Below are 14,907 nucleotides of genomic sequence, written 5' to 3'. Positions count from 1 at the left end.
CACTCTGCATTGTGAGAGGGAAAGGGCTTGAGCCCTAGGCTCTTTGATTGTATGGTGCCCAGATGCAGCTTTATGTATCGGGTGGGCCACTGCCCCTGCCTCCCCGTGGACGGAGCTTCAACAACGTGTACTTAGGCAAGGGTGAACCCCTTACCAGGGTCTACCCAGGGGCAGCAGGGCCCGGCGCCCCATACATGGTCAGCGTGGTCTCCACATTTTGAGAACACCCGCGCTTGCCACACAGGGGTTCAGGGCCCGTGGCCCACAGTCTGTTCCCAGGGAGCCGGCTCCCCATCTAGGGTCCCGGCTGGCTTCCCTCCAACAGGAGGCCCCCTTTTAGGAAGCCTTCCCTACCCAATCACATACTTTGGGATGCACCCGTCTAGCTCTACCTTGCCCTCTGACCCCTCTATCAGGTCCCTCTGGGGGCGGGGAAGGGCCCACAAAGGGGTGGCCCCCCTCCTGAGCGTAGGTGCCCACCAGTCTATTCATTCAGGCCTTGGATGTGAGGGTTGCCATCAGGGGCAGCACATGTGCTCGTATTTCTCCTGGCCACCAGGGTCACCCCCAACTCCCCAGGTATGTAGTATAACTTTCTGACTGGACTAACCAGGATGCGCTTCCCACCACGTCCTTCCCCCCACCTCTTCCTACTACAGATAGGGTGGAGAACTCACTTTCCCCCTGCCAGACAGCAGGGAAATATCCAGAATCCTAAGGCCCAGTGCGGGGAGACAGCATACGCAGAGGGGAAAAAGCGAAACGTTTCATGATTTTTTCCTAAGGACAGTCATGTCCAACACTGGTCATCAAGACAATCTGATCCAATACTTGAGAATCTCTGACAGGTCATTGAGATGGTCTCCTCCTAACCTTGAGATGCTGTGCTCCAGCCCTCAAAATTCTCTGATCCAGCCCTTCGGATGCTTTAACTGCATTCACCAGATGCTCTAGTCAGGTCCTGCAGATGCTAAGGCTAGGACCTCGACATGCCTTCAACTGACCAGTGAGGCACAAAAAAATCAGTTAATAGAAAAGCTCTGAACAGGCTCTTGCGATGCTTTGATCTGGTCCCTGAGACACTCTAAACTGGCCTTTGAGACGCTTTAGTCCAACCCTTCAGCAGCATTAATAATACAGCATATAAATGCTCGCATTTAGCCCTTGAGACGTTCTAAGCAGGTCAAGACCCTTTAATCAGGCTCCAGAGATGCTCTAGTTAAATCCTCGATTATTTATTCAGGCCCTCTAGACACATTAATCAGGTTCTCCAAATGCTCTGATTGGGCTCTCAGGACACTCTAATCCAGTCCTGGAGATGCACTGGCCTGGTCCCCAATAAGTTCTGAATTGGCCTTTGATAGTCTCTGCCACTCGGGTTGCTTTAGTTTGATCACCGTGACATAGTAACAGAGGGCTTAAGATGCTTCAACTCAGTCCTTAAACCGTTGTAATCAGGTCCTCACTGTACACTTACCAGCTCTCAAGCTGTCAGCAAGCGCAAGAGGTAGCTCAGTGAGGTGAACGTTCATCACCTAATCGAACTGGTGATTGGCAGGTCATTCATTTACCCCTTATAACTCCAACAGTTACCCCTGTGACACTGACCAACAAATGTTTTTTGCTAAAGGATGTGATCTGTGAATGGGGGCCACTTTTTGCGGGGTGGCCAGGCCTACTTTTGATTCCAATCCGACCTTGCAGGGTCCTCTTTCAACTGAATGTTGTGTCAATGGTGTTAATACCACTAGAAGATGTGCACAGGTCCACCTTGTCAGTGGATGACGTACTCAGGATGCTTTTAACTCAGAATGGCATAGTAGTGGTGGCTCCTACCACTACCAGTTGTGCTCCGTACACTCTTACCATGGAATTACATGCTGAGAGTGTTCTCACCTGGGAATGACTCAATGGGGTGCTCTCACCACTGGAAGGTGTACTCTGAGCACTTTTACCATTCAATGTCGTGCACATTGATCTTGCTTTTGAATGGCGTGCTAGATGGCTCTCTTAACACTATATGACTACACGGGCACTCTTCCCTCAGAATGGCGTGCTAGACGCCTCTCTTAACACTAGGTGACGCACACAGCATGCTCTTACCTCTGAATGGCATGCTAGACGGCTCTCTTAACACTCGGCGACTACCCAGGGCACTCTTACCTCAGAATGGCATGCTAGACGGCTCTCTTAACACTAGGTGGCGTACACAGCGTGCTCCGACCTCTGAATGGCGTGCTAGACAGCTCTCTTAACACTGGGCGACTACATAGGGCACTCTTACCTCAGAATGGCATGCTAGACGGCTCTCAACACTAGGTGACTACCCAGGGCACTCTTACCTCAGAATGGCATGCTAGACGGCTCTCTTAACACTAGGTGGCGTACACAGCGTGCTCTGACCTCTGAATGGCGTGCTAGACAGCTCTCTTAACACTGGGCGACTACATAGGGCACTCTTACCTCAGAATGGCATGCTAGACGGCTCTCTTAACACTAGGCGACTACCCAGGGCACTCTTACCTCAGAATGGCATGCTAGACGGCTCTCTTAACACTAGGTGGCGTACACAGCGTGCTCTGACCTCTGAATGGCGTGCTAGACGGCTCTCTTAACACTGGGCGACTACACAGGGCACTCTTACCTCAGAATGGCATGCTAGGCAGCTGTCTTAACACTGGGCGACTACACAGGGCGCTCTTACCTCACACTGGTGTGATAGCCAGCTCTTTCGACACTAGATGACGTACACAGCGTGCTCTTACCTCAGATTGGCTTGCGAGACGGCTCTCTTAACAATGGGCGACTACACAGGGTGCACAAACCTCAGAATGATGTGCGAGAGACTCTCTTATTAGTAGGTGACATACACAGTGTGCTGTTACCTCTAAATGGCGTGCTAGATGGCTCTCTTAATACTGGGTGACTACACAGGCTGCTCTTACCTCTGAATAGTGTCCTGGAGGGCTCTTTTAACATTAGGTGACTCCACAGCGTGCTCTTGCCTCTGAATGCCGTGCTAGAGGGCTATTTTAACACTAGGTGACGTACACAGCGTGCTCTTATCTCAGACTGGCGTGCTAGACGGCTCCCTTAACACTGGGTAACTACACAGGGCACTCAAACCTCAGAATGATGTGCTAGACCGCTCTCTTAACACTAGGTGACGTACACAGCATGCTCTTAGCTCTAAATGGCGTACTAGACGGCTCTCTTAACACTGGGTGTCTACACGGGGTGCTCTTACATCAGAACGGCATGCTTGACTGCTCTTTAAACATTAGGTGAATCCACAGCATGCTCTTACCACTGAATGACGTGCTAGAGGGCACTCTTAACACTAGGTGATAGGGTGACCGCCCGTCCGTAAATTTCACGGACTGCCTGTAATTTCGCCCTGCCGTCCGTTGTCCGTGATGAAAGGCTTAACGGACGGCATTTGTCCGTAATTTTAGCCTTTCACCAAAAGGACAAGGGAAGGTAGAGCGAAATTACGTGCTGATTAGTTTCCCCAGCAGGTTTCAGAAGCAGGGAGTCTCCTGTGCTCTGAGTGAGGGAGGGGCAGACAGATAAGAATCAGACCCTCTTGCTAGGGTGTCTCCTTCCCTAAAGACATGCAAATGTGGGCAACTGGTAAATCTGCAAATGCAAAGGGGCTTAAAAACCTGCATTGACTTTGCTAAAAGGAGTCACTTGAAGTTTTCTGGTGGCAAAGATATTTCATTTAGAGAGGTATTGTAATGGTGTTCCAAGGTAAGCTGTGGAGGGTGTGGTTTTAATGGAGTGTTATAACATTTTTGAGTACTAGGTATACACTGTATATTATTCAAATCTGTATTTGAGAAGAGCTTTTTTTTATTTAACCGAAATGTATTTGCGCATTTTGTAGCAGCCTTTATTATGATGTAATTGTATTCTTCACAGTTCTTTCAGGGACCTCGGTACCTCATAGTACTAACAAACATTGGTAAAGGTAAAGCCAATAGGCCTCATCTACAAAAGAGTTATTGTCTTTGCTATTGTGTTTTAGCCATTAGCCATGTTATACACCAGAGTAGCTGCTGTTCAGCATGGCTTAAAGTTAGTGGCATAGTTGTGTGGAGTGGAGTAGAGTGGCATAGGAGCAGTGGCGTAGAGCCCTGTGGTGCAAAGTACAGTGCAGTGGAGTACAGTGCAGTTGTTTAGAGTGTGTTAGCGTAGAGTGCAGTGGTTTAGAGTGCAGTGGCATGGAGTGGCGTGGGACAGAGTAGAGTGGCATAGAGTGCAGTGGAGTAGAGTGGCATACAATAGAGTGGCAGAGAGAGCAGCAGTGTATAGTGGTGCAGTGGCATAGATTGCAGAGTAGACTCGCGGTGCAGGGAGTGCAGTGGCGTAAAGTAGAGTGGTGAAGAGTAGAGTATAGTGCTGTAGAGTGCAGTCGCGTAGAGTGGAGTGATGCAGAGTAGAGTGGCATAGAGTGCAGTGACATAGAATGCAGTAGTACATAGTAGATTGGTGTATAGTACAGTGGTGGAGAGTGCAACGCTGTAGAGTAGAGTGTCAGTGCAGTGATGTAGAGTGGCACAGAGAGCAGTGGCGTAGAGTACAGTGGTACAGAGTACAGGGCAGTGGCGTACAGTGCAGTTGTTTAGAGTGCATTGGCGCAGTGTGCAGTGGCATAGAGTGGCATGGGGTAGAGTTACATAGAGCGCAGTGGAGTAGAGTGGCATACAATAGAGTAGCAGAGACTGCAGTAATGCAGAGTGGTGCAGTCATAGAGTGCAGAGTAAACTCATGTGGCATAGAGTGCAGTGGTGTAGAGTGGTGCAGAGTGGAGTATTGTAGAGTGGTGTAGAGTAGAGTATAGTGCCTAGCGTTCAGTGGCATAGAGTAGAGTGGTGTAGAGTACAGAGTAGAGTGTCAGTGCAGTGGCGTAGAGTTGTACAGAGAACAGTAGCATAGAGTACAGTGGTTCAGAGTAAGGGGCAGTGGCACACAGTGTAGTTGTTTAGAGTGCACTGGTGCAGAGTGCAGTTGCATAAAGTGGTATTGGGCAGAGTAGAGTGGCATAGAGTGCAGTAGAATAGAGTGTATTGGTGCAGAATGCACTAGTACAGAGCAGAGTGGTGTAGAGTATAGTGGCGGCCAGTGCAGTGTTGCAGAGTAGAGTGTCAGCTTGCAGTGATGCAGAGTGCATTGAACTTGAGTGCAGTGGTCAGAGTGGTATAGAGTACAGTGGCGTGGAATAGATTGTTTCAGAGTAGAGTGCAGTTGCATACAGTGGAGAGGTGCAGGGTAGGGTGCAGTGGCATAGCATGCAGTGGCATAAAGTAGATTATTTCACAGTAGAGTGAGGTGGCTTAGACTGGAGAGGTGCAGGGTACAGTTGAGTTGCATAGAGTGGCATAGAGTGTGATGGCATAGAGTAAAATGGTGTAGAGTGCTGTGGCATTGAGTGCAGAGGTGCAGAGTAGATTAGAGTGACGTACAGTGTATTGATGTAGAGTGCAGGGGCATAGAGTTGAATGTTACAGAGTAAAGTGCACTAGCATAGAGTGTATTTAGCTTAGAGTCCAGTGGCATACAGTGCAGTGTTGCAGAGTGGCACAGAGTGGTGTTGTGAGGATTAGATTGGTGTTGCCTAGACTGGAGTGGTCTGGCGTGCAGAGGAGCAGAGCGCAGTGGTGTAGAGAGGCGTAAAGTGCAGAGGCATAGAGTAGAATGGTACAGAGTAGAGTAGAGAAGCATAGTGTGAAGTAGCATAGAGTGCAGTGGCATAATGTGGAGTGTTTCAGAATGGAGAAGAGTGCAGTGGCATGGAGTGGAGTAAAGTAGAGTAGAGTGATACAGAGTAGGGTGCAGTGGCGTGTAGTGGTGCAGAGCAGAGTGGAGTGCAGTATGGATGGTATGCTAACACACTGCCATTACAGACAACACATTTTTGATTGAAATGACCATTACATTTGCACAGACATACAGTTTTTCAAATCAAACTATACTGTGCACAGACGATGATGTGTGGAATTTGCATCACCTAATGCAATGATTTGTTTTAATCATGTAAAGGTATTTGTTTCCAGCACAGTTCAGAATTAACAAAAATGTGCTTCACTTGTACTCCTAATTCTGATATATTTTGAAGTTTATTTAAATGTTGTCATGTGATAGAAAAAACTCTTTCCTAATCCCAGTGTCCAGCAAGATTGTCGCATAAATCCTCTCACTTTGAAGTCAGAGAAAGGAAAGTAAACACTAAGTTATAAGTTCCCACCGAAGACAGAGCCTGACATTTGACTTTGTTCTTTGAATGCACAGCAAATGTGATGAGATAAGAACAAGATTTACAGGCCTGTTTACAGAAAGGGAGCATTCGGAAGGATACTGTAATGAAAATGTCACTTACCCAGTGTACATCTGTTCATGGCATTAGTCGCTGCAGATTCACATGTTTGGCACAGTCCGCTGCCTGGTGTTGGGCTCGGAGTATTACAAGTTGTTTTTCTTCGAAGAAGTCTTTTTTGGTCACGGGACCGAAGGACTCCTCCCTCTTCGGCTCCATTGCGCATGGGCGTCGACTCCATCTTAGATTGTTTTCCCCGCAGAGGGTGAGGATGGAGTTGTTTGCTATAAATAGTGCCCATGCAATGGAGTGAATATGTATGTACGTTAAGAGTTTATAATAATTATTTACAAATGTACAGATGTTTAAGATTTATGATCTACTTCTAAACGGCTACAGGCTTCCCGGGGAGGTGGGAGGGTACATGTGAATCTGCAGCGACTAATGCCACGAACAGATGTACACTGGGTAAGTGACATTTTCAGTTCGATGGCATATGTCGCTGCAGATACACATGTTTGGCATAGACTATAAAGCAGTTACCTCCCCTAAAAGCGGTGGTTTAGCCTGTAGGAGTTGAAGTAGTTTGGAATAATGTTCTTAGTACAGCTTGGCCCACTGTAGCTTGTTGTGCATTTAGTACGTCTACACAGTAGTGTTTAGTAAACGTATGAGGCGTAGACCAGGTTGCAGCCTTACATATTTCGCTCATAGGAATGTTTCCTAGAAAGGCCATTGTAGCACCTTTCTTTCTGGTTGAGTGTGCCTTTGGTGTAATGGGCAATTCTCTTTTGGCTTTAAGATAGCATGTTTGAATACATCTGACTATCCATCTAGCAATGCCTTGTTTAGAGATTGGATTTCCTATGTGTGGTTTTTGAAAAGCTATGAACAGTTGTTTTGTTTTCCTGATTAGCTTTGTTCTGTCAATGTAGTACATTAGTGCTCTTTTGATGTCTAATGTATGTAGTGCCCTTTCAGCCACGGAATTTGGTTGTGGGAAGAACACTGGCAATTCTACTGTTTGATTTAAATGGAATGGTGAGATTGCTTTTGGCAGAAATTTTGGATTTGTTCTTAGAACTATTTTATTGTTGTGTATTTGAATAAATGGTTCTTGTATGGTAAATGCCTGTATTTCACTTACTCTTCTGAGGGATGTGATTGCAATGAGAAATGCGACTTTCCAGGTTAGATATTGCATTTCACAGGAATGCATGGGTTCGAAAGGTGGACCCATGAGTCTTGTTAAGACGATGTTAAGATTCCATGAAGGAACTGGTGGTGTTCTTGGTGGTATAATTCTTTTTAGCCCTTCCATGAATGCTTTAATAACTGGTATTCTAAATAGAGACGATGAATGAGTAGTTTGTAGGTAAGCAGATATTGCTGCGAGGTGTATTTTTATAGATGAAAAAGCGAGATTTGCTTTTTGCAAATGTAGTAAGTATCCTACTATGTCTTTCGTAGAGGCATGTAATGGTTGTATTTGATTGGCATGGCAGTAGTAAACAAATCTTTTCCACTTAGATGCATAGCAGTGTCTAGTGGAAGATTTTCTAGCTTGTTTTATGACCTCCATGCATTCTTGTGTGAGGTCTAAGTGTCCGAATTCTAGGATTTCAGGAGCCAAATTGCCAGATTCAATGATGCTGGGTTTGGATGCCTGATCTGTTGTTTGTGTTGTGTTAACAGATCTGGTCTGTTGGGTAGTTTGACATGCGGTACTAGTGAAAGGTCTAGTAGAGTTGTATACCAAGGTTGTCTTGCCCATGTGGGTGCTATCAGTATGAGTTTGAGTTGGTTTTGACTCAACTTGTTTACTAGATATGGAAGGAGAGGGAGAGGGGGAAAAGCGTATGCAAATATCCCTGACCAACTCATCCATAGAGCATTGCCTTGTGATTCGCGGTGTGGGTACCTGGATGCGAAGTTTTGGCATTTTGAGTTTTCTTTTGTTGCGAACAAATCTATCTGGGGTGTTCCCCAAATTTGAAAGTACTTGTTCAGAACTTGGGGGTGAATTTCCCATTCGTGGACTTCTTGGTGGTCTCGCGAAAGGTTGTCTGCTAGTTGGTTTTGTATTCCTGGAATAAATTGTGCTATTAGGCGAATGTTGTTGTGAATCGCCCACTGCCAAATTTTTTGTGTTAGGAGGCACAATTGTGTTGAGTGTGTTCCTCCTTGTTTGTTTAAATAATACATTGTTGTCATGTTGTCTGTTTTGACAAGAATGTATTTGTGTGTTATTATGGGTTGGAAGGCTTTTAACGCTAGAAATACTGCTAACAGTTCTAGGTAATTGATATGAAATTTTGTTTGGTGTATATCCCATTGTCCTTGAATGCTGTGGTGATTGAGGTGTGCTCCCCACCCTGTCATGGAAGCATCTGTTGTTATAACGTATTGAGGCACTGGGTCCTGAAATGTCCGCCCTTTGTTTAAATTTTTGCTGTTCCACCATAGAAGCGAGAGGTATGTTTGGCGGTCTACCAACACCAGATCTTGAAGTTGACCCTGTGCCTGTGACCATTGTGATGCTAGACACTGTTGTAAGGGTCGCATGTGTAGTCTTGCGTTTGGGACAATGGCTATGCATGATGACATCATGCCTAGAAGTTTTAGCACAAATTTTGCTTGTATCTTTTGGTTTGGAAACATAGCACTTATTACCTTGTGGAATGCCTGCACTCTTTGTGGACTTGGAGTGGCAATTCCTTTTGATGTGTTGATGGTTGCTCCTAGATATTGTTGTGTCTGACACGGTTCTAGGTGTGATTTTGTATAGTTGATGGAAAACCCCAGTTTGTGAAGGGTTTGTATGACACATGTGGTGTCGTTTGCGCATTTTTTTACTGTGTTGGTCTTGATTAGCCAATCGTCTAGGTAAGGGAACACATGTATCTGTTGTCTCCTGATGTGTGCTGCTACTACTGCTAGACATTTTGTGAACACTCTTGGTGCAGTTGTTATTCCGAATGGCAACACTTTGAATTGGTAATGTATTCCTTTGAATACGAACCGTAGGTACTTTCTGTGAGAAGGGTGTATTGGTATATGAAAGTACGCATCCTTTAGGTCTAATGTGGTCATGTAATCTTGCTGTTTGAGCAGTGGAATGATGTCTTGTAGTGTGACCATGTGAAAATGGTCCGATATGATGTAGGTATTTAGTGTCCTGAGATCTAATATTGGTCTTAATGTTTTGTCTTTTTTTGGAATTAGAAAGTACAGGGAGTAAACTCCTGTGTTTTTTTGTTGTACTGGTACTAACTCTATTGCATCCTTTTGCAGTAGTGCTTGAACTTCTAGTCCTAAAAGTTCTAAATGTTGTGGTGACATTTTGCGTGTTTTGGGAGGGATGTTTGGTGGGAATTTGTGGAATTCTATGCAATAGCCATGTTGGATTATTGCTAATACCCAATTGTCTGTTGTAATCTGTTGCCAAGATTGGTAGAATTGGCTTAGTCTTCCCCCCACTGGTGTTGAGTGAAGGGGTTGCGTGACTTGAAAGTCACTGTTTAGGTGGAGGTGTTTTTGGAGTCTGGAATCTTCCCCTACTCCTTGGGAATTGACCCCCTCTATATCCCCTGAAACCTCCCCTTTGGAAGGAACCCTGATATGGTGTGGTTCTTGTTTGTTGGCTGGTGGTGTCTGTGGGTTGGCCACGAAACCCCCCTCTAAATGGAGTTTTTCTAAAAGAGCCTCTGCTCTGCGGGGAGTAGAGTGCGCCCATGGCCTTGGCCGTGTCTGTGTCCTTTTTAAGTTTTTCAATGGCTGTGTCCACTTCAGGGCCAAAAAGTTGTTTTTCGTTGAAGGGCATATTAAGGACAGCCTGCTGGATTTCAGGTTTGAAGCCTGAAGTGCGGAGCCAAGCGTGTCTCCTTATGGTGACAGCAGTGTTGACTGTTCTCGCTGCAGTATCGGCTGCGTCCAGTGAAGAGCGGATTTGATTGTTTGAGATCGTTTGTCCCTCTTCAACTATTTGCTGCGCCCTTTTTTGGTATTCTTGGGGAAGATGGTCTACGAGAAGTTGCATCTCATCCCAGTGAGCGCGGTCATATCTGGCCAGCAGCGCTTGAGAATTTGCGATGCGCCACTGGTTGGCTGCCTGTGATGCTACTCTTTTTCCTGCCGCATCAAATTTTCTGCTTTCTTTGTCCGGAGGTGGGGCGTCGCCAGATGTATGGGAATTTGCTCTTTTGCGAGCTGCCCCTACTACTACGGAGTCAGGTGGTAACTGCGAAGTAATAAACACTGGATCTGTGGGTGGTGGTTTGTATTTTTTATCCACCCTTGGGGTGATGGCTCTTGATTTTACGGGCTCTTCAAACATTTGTTTTGCGTGCCGTAACATCCCCGGTAGCATTGGGAGACATTAATATTGGCTATGTGTAGCCGAGAGGGTGTTAAATAAAAAATCATCCTCTATAGGATCGGAATGCAGTTGGACATTGTGGAATTCTGCAGCCCTAGCCACCAGTTGTGAGTATGAGGTACTGTCCTCTGGCGGTGACGGCTTTGTGGGGTATGAATCTGGATCATTGTCCGGCACTGGGGTGTCGTATAGGTCCCAAGCGTCTTGATCCTGATTATCTTGACTTATGGTAGTTTGCGCTGGTGAGTGCATTTGTGGCGGTGTTTGTGCCGGCGATGCCTGTTGTAGTGGAGAGGGCGGAGGGGTGACTTTTTTAACCACTTTGGCTTGTGGTTGTGTGTCATCCTTGAGGAGACTGATCCTTCTTTTCCTCATTATTGGGGGAAGGGTTGATATCTTCCCTGTGTCTTGCTGGATGTACAGTCTCTTTTGTGTGTAGTCTGATTCTACACTTTGGAGCTCTTGTCCAAATCTGTGCATCTGGCCACTTATTCCTTGTTCCTCTGAGTAGGATGAAGGTGTGGTATTTTTCGGCGCCGAGAGAGAATCTTTTTTCGGTTTCGGCACCGACAGAATTTTTGTTCCTTTCGGCATGGATTCTCGGTGCCGATGTTTTTCGGTGCCGGTATCTTGTTTTTGTCTCTCGGAGCCGCTTTCTCGGCTCCGAGGTTGCTCCATGGTGGTCCCTCGACCGGAGTCGGGTGTCTTCGCTATGGGCGTGCCCTTTTTCGGCGCCTTCGACGGGTCGCCTGTTTTATGGGTCGAGCCATGGCCTGTTGGCAGTGGCGTCCCCTGGGCTTTCGTTTTGTCGATGGTTTTACTTTTTGACGTCTTACTCACAGTTTGTTGCTGTTGTTCGAAGTCGGAGTCTCCGGATTCTGAGTCCGGAACCGAGAATGTTTCCTCTTCGTCGTCGAAACGTTGTTTTGTCGGCGTGGACGCCATTTGTAGACGCCTGGCTCTTCGGTCCCGGAGTGTTTTTCTGGACCGGAAGGCTCGACAGGCCTCACAGGTATCCTCCTTGTGCTCGGGGGACAAGCACAAGTTACAGACCAAGTGCTGATCTGTATAAGGATACTTACTGTGACATTTTGGGCAGAAACGGAACGGGGTCCGTTCCATCGGCTTCGATGTCGCACGCGGTCGGGCCGACCAGGCCCCGATGGGGGAATCGAAGCTACCCCAAAGTCTTCCGATGATCGGTGTCGATGTACCTAACTATCCCGATACCGAACGGAACAATACCGACGCTTTCTTCCGAGATTCTGACTAACTTTCCGAACCGAAACACGGAGCGAAAAGGAATACGTCCGAACCCGACAGCGGAAAAAAACAATCTAAGATGGAGTCGACGCCCATGCGCAATGGAGCCGAAGAGGGAGGAGTCCTTCGGTCCCGTGACCAAAAAAGACTTCTTCGAAGAAAAACAACTTGTAATACTCCGAGCCCAACACCAGGCAGCGGACTGTGCCAAACATGTGTATCTGCAGCGACATATGCCATCGAACATAAGGTTTTGGCAAGGGAAGGGACAAATTCAAGCTGCATAACCTAAAACAAATAAAGCCAGCAAATTGAAAGCAACAAATTGTGAGTTACAAACTACAAGGCCAATGGCAAGTAACGGGCAGAATGCATTCACAAGGAAGCACTATGAATTTACTTAAAGTGACAGCTGTGGGATACTTTGTGGGGAAAGTCCAGTATTTTAGTCCATATCTTGCAGAGGTTTGGTCACATCAATCACCCAGTTAGTAGGGTGAGAAGACCTGGAGTGGTTTCCATGTTGCAGGAAAGGTCTGTACACCCATTCTATCAGTTTGCCACCATTTCCTATGGTATAGAGTTTCTGGCACACCTCTTGTAGGGTTAGTGCTAGGTGGCAGACATGAAATAGGGCATTTAATGATTATTTAAGGTGGTTGTAAGTAAGGGGTTGACCGGGCTGAAGATGGTAGTCTGCCACAAGGGTTTGGAAATTTAGTAGCTTGCTGTTCAGAAACAAATTCCCCAATTTTAAGATACCTGCAACATGCCACTGATGGAGTTGCTGTGAGCACAGCTGTCCTGTGCGAGTGGGAAGGCTTAGCAAAGGTAGTGCAGGAGCACAGGGTTTCTTCATGTCAGTGAGTTTACAGGTTCCAGCAAGGCAAGAGAAAGCTGTGCATGATAACCCCAGATGGTGATCCGTAGAATGGTTAGTAGGAAACAATGAGCAGTGCATTAAGCCTTCCTTAAAAGTATTTACTGGTAAACCCCATCTCATGCAGGGAGGTGGGCAGAAAGCCAGCGAGCCACCCATTGGACCTGTGCAGCTGAATAATAGCATTCTAAGTCCAGAAGACCTAATCCACCCGCAGTCACAGGTAACTTTAGAGTGGAAAGAGCTACACGATGGCACCGCAGCAACCAAATCAGGTGTGGCCTGTCTGAAGAAGGAATGAAGGACGAGCAGGGGAAGGTTTGCAAAATAACACTATCATTGGGGTAGCACACCATCTTCGCTAGTGCCACATGGCCCACTACAGAAAGGAGAAGAGAAGACCAAAAAGCAAACTGGGCTCGGAGGGACTGTTCGCTCTGCCGAGATTTTCATCCTGGAAATCAGTGTAAGAATGGTAGATCTTAATCACTAGGTATCAAAAGGTAAGGGGAAAACAGTGCCATACGTTAAAGAAACACTAATTACATTTTAAAATTTGTACATTTTGTTTGTAAAATTTACATCCCAAATATTTTGAAGATTCTATGTGTACTTGACATTTAGGGATAACCCAAATCTCTAGTTTGGCTTTTGCTCAATTTCAAAACCATTTAAAGACATGGACAAAGCAGGCAATTGCCTTGCACAACCTTGCAAGGGGTCTGGCCCCTGCTCACCCTTCACAAGCACTAACAGCGGACCATTGCACCAGAAGAGTTTGCCAAGGTGGATGGGTGTTGCTTGTTCAACCACTTGACAGTGCCTCTTCTGTTTCGCTCCTGTGTGCAGAGACAACTCCCCAGGTATCCAATACCTTTGAATAGTCTTGGTGGACCCATCTTGTCTGATTTTAGGAATTGTCCCACCTTGTTCTTCTCTTCTTTATTTATCCAGTTTTTAGCAACAACCCTTTGAATTAATTGCCGTGGATCTCCCATTTGATCTCAATTTCATCCTCTTTTATTATCTTTGATTGGTAGTCCAGGCTCCCATTTCTGAGATAAATGTAGAGTCCCAGACATACACTCTAGTGCAGTGAGACTACAGACAAGTTATGGGTGCCTCACATCCTGACATTAGGTGTGAGACTGTCGTCCACACCATCTGCACTGCCACTTTAAAAAGAAATTAGGTTGAAAATCCATGGGCGGTTGGGGTAAGCCAGATGTTTTTGTTCAATTTGTTTAAATTAGCAGAGGGTTAATTACCTTAATGTTTCCCATACTGTTTGCCTGGGGTTTTAAAATGTTCAGAAACATAATCAAAATGTTGCTGTTACTTTCTCTTAAAGAAAGATCGGGTAGATTTGGGTAGGGGTGATGGGCTTGCCGCAGTACTGAAGGGCATTCATTTACTACTGAACAAGGACGTAATGTGACACCTGAATGTAGCATACCAGGAGGCAATCACAAAAAGACCACAGCGAATAAATAGTGCTATGTTAAAAAAGAGTAAATAAATGTACTGACAACATAGTGAGGCATGGCCTCTCTTGCGTGTGTCTGTAAAACTGACGTTTGTTCTTGAATTCTTGTCCTGAATTTTGACCCTTTGTCCTGAATCTTTGGCTTGAATTTTGACCCTTTGTCCTGAATTTTTTACAGTCCTGTCCAGAATTTGCCTCAATGCCAGGTGGCCACCCTACTAGGTGACTACACAGCAGAGGGCTCTAGTAACTACTAGGTGACTACACAGCATGCTCTTACCTCTGAATGACATGCTCGAGGGCTTTCTTGCGGTTCCCAGTGTACACGGAAGGGCTGGCATCACAGGCCACCAGGTTTGAGGCGTCGTGAAAAAGATGTATGTTCACTAAATCAAAATCCCTGAAATGAAAGAGAGGAGATGAGGTCCTGGAGGATGATCACCTGCAAGGAGAAGGGGTGCAAGAAGAACCGTGGATGCAAGAAAAGGCCACCACAAGGGGTCGTGGACACCAAGGGATAGTAGGGTGCACAAGGAGGGGTACCAGGAGAGGAATGAAACACACAAGGTTGAGGAAAGTAT

At 46.2% G+C, this 14,907-nt stretch overlaps 1 protein-coding gene across 2 annotated transcripts in view; it reads right to left on the bottom strand.

The window, feature by feature from the left end:
• Positions 1-14,907, bottom strand: part of LOC138265903 (inositol polyphosphate-5-phosphatase A-like) — a 350,243-nt gene that overhangs the window by 111,857 nt on the left and 223,479 nt on the right. For both annotated transcript variants that reach the window (XM_069214078.1, XM_069214079.1), the window contains exon 8: positions 14,607-14,726. In XM_069214078.1, coding sequence (XP_069070179.1) covers positions 14,607-14,726 — 120 coding nt within the window. The remainder of the gene's footprint in view (positions 1-14,606; positions 14,727-14,907) is intronic.

The sequence above is a fragment of the Pleurodeles waltl genome, chromosome 11 (assembly GCF_031143425.1).
Source record: "Pleurodeles waltl isolate 20211129_DDA chromosome 11, aPleWal1.hap1.20221129, whole genome shotgun sequence".
NCBI classification, from domain to species: domain Eukaryota; kingdom Metazoa; phylum Chordata; class Amphibia; order Caudata; family Salamandridae; genus Pleurodeles; species Pleurodeles waltl.
Note: the sequence above shows the minus strand (reverse complement) of the source record. Positions and strands in the feature narration are given on the sequence as shown.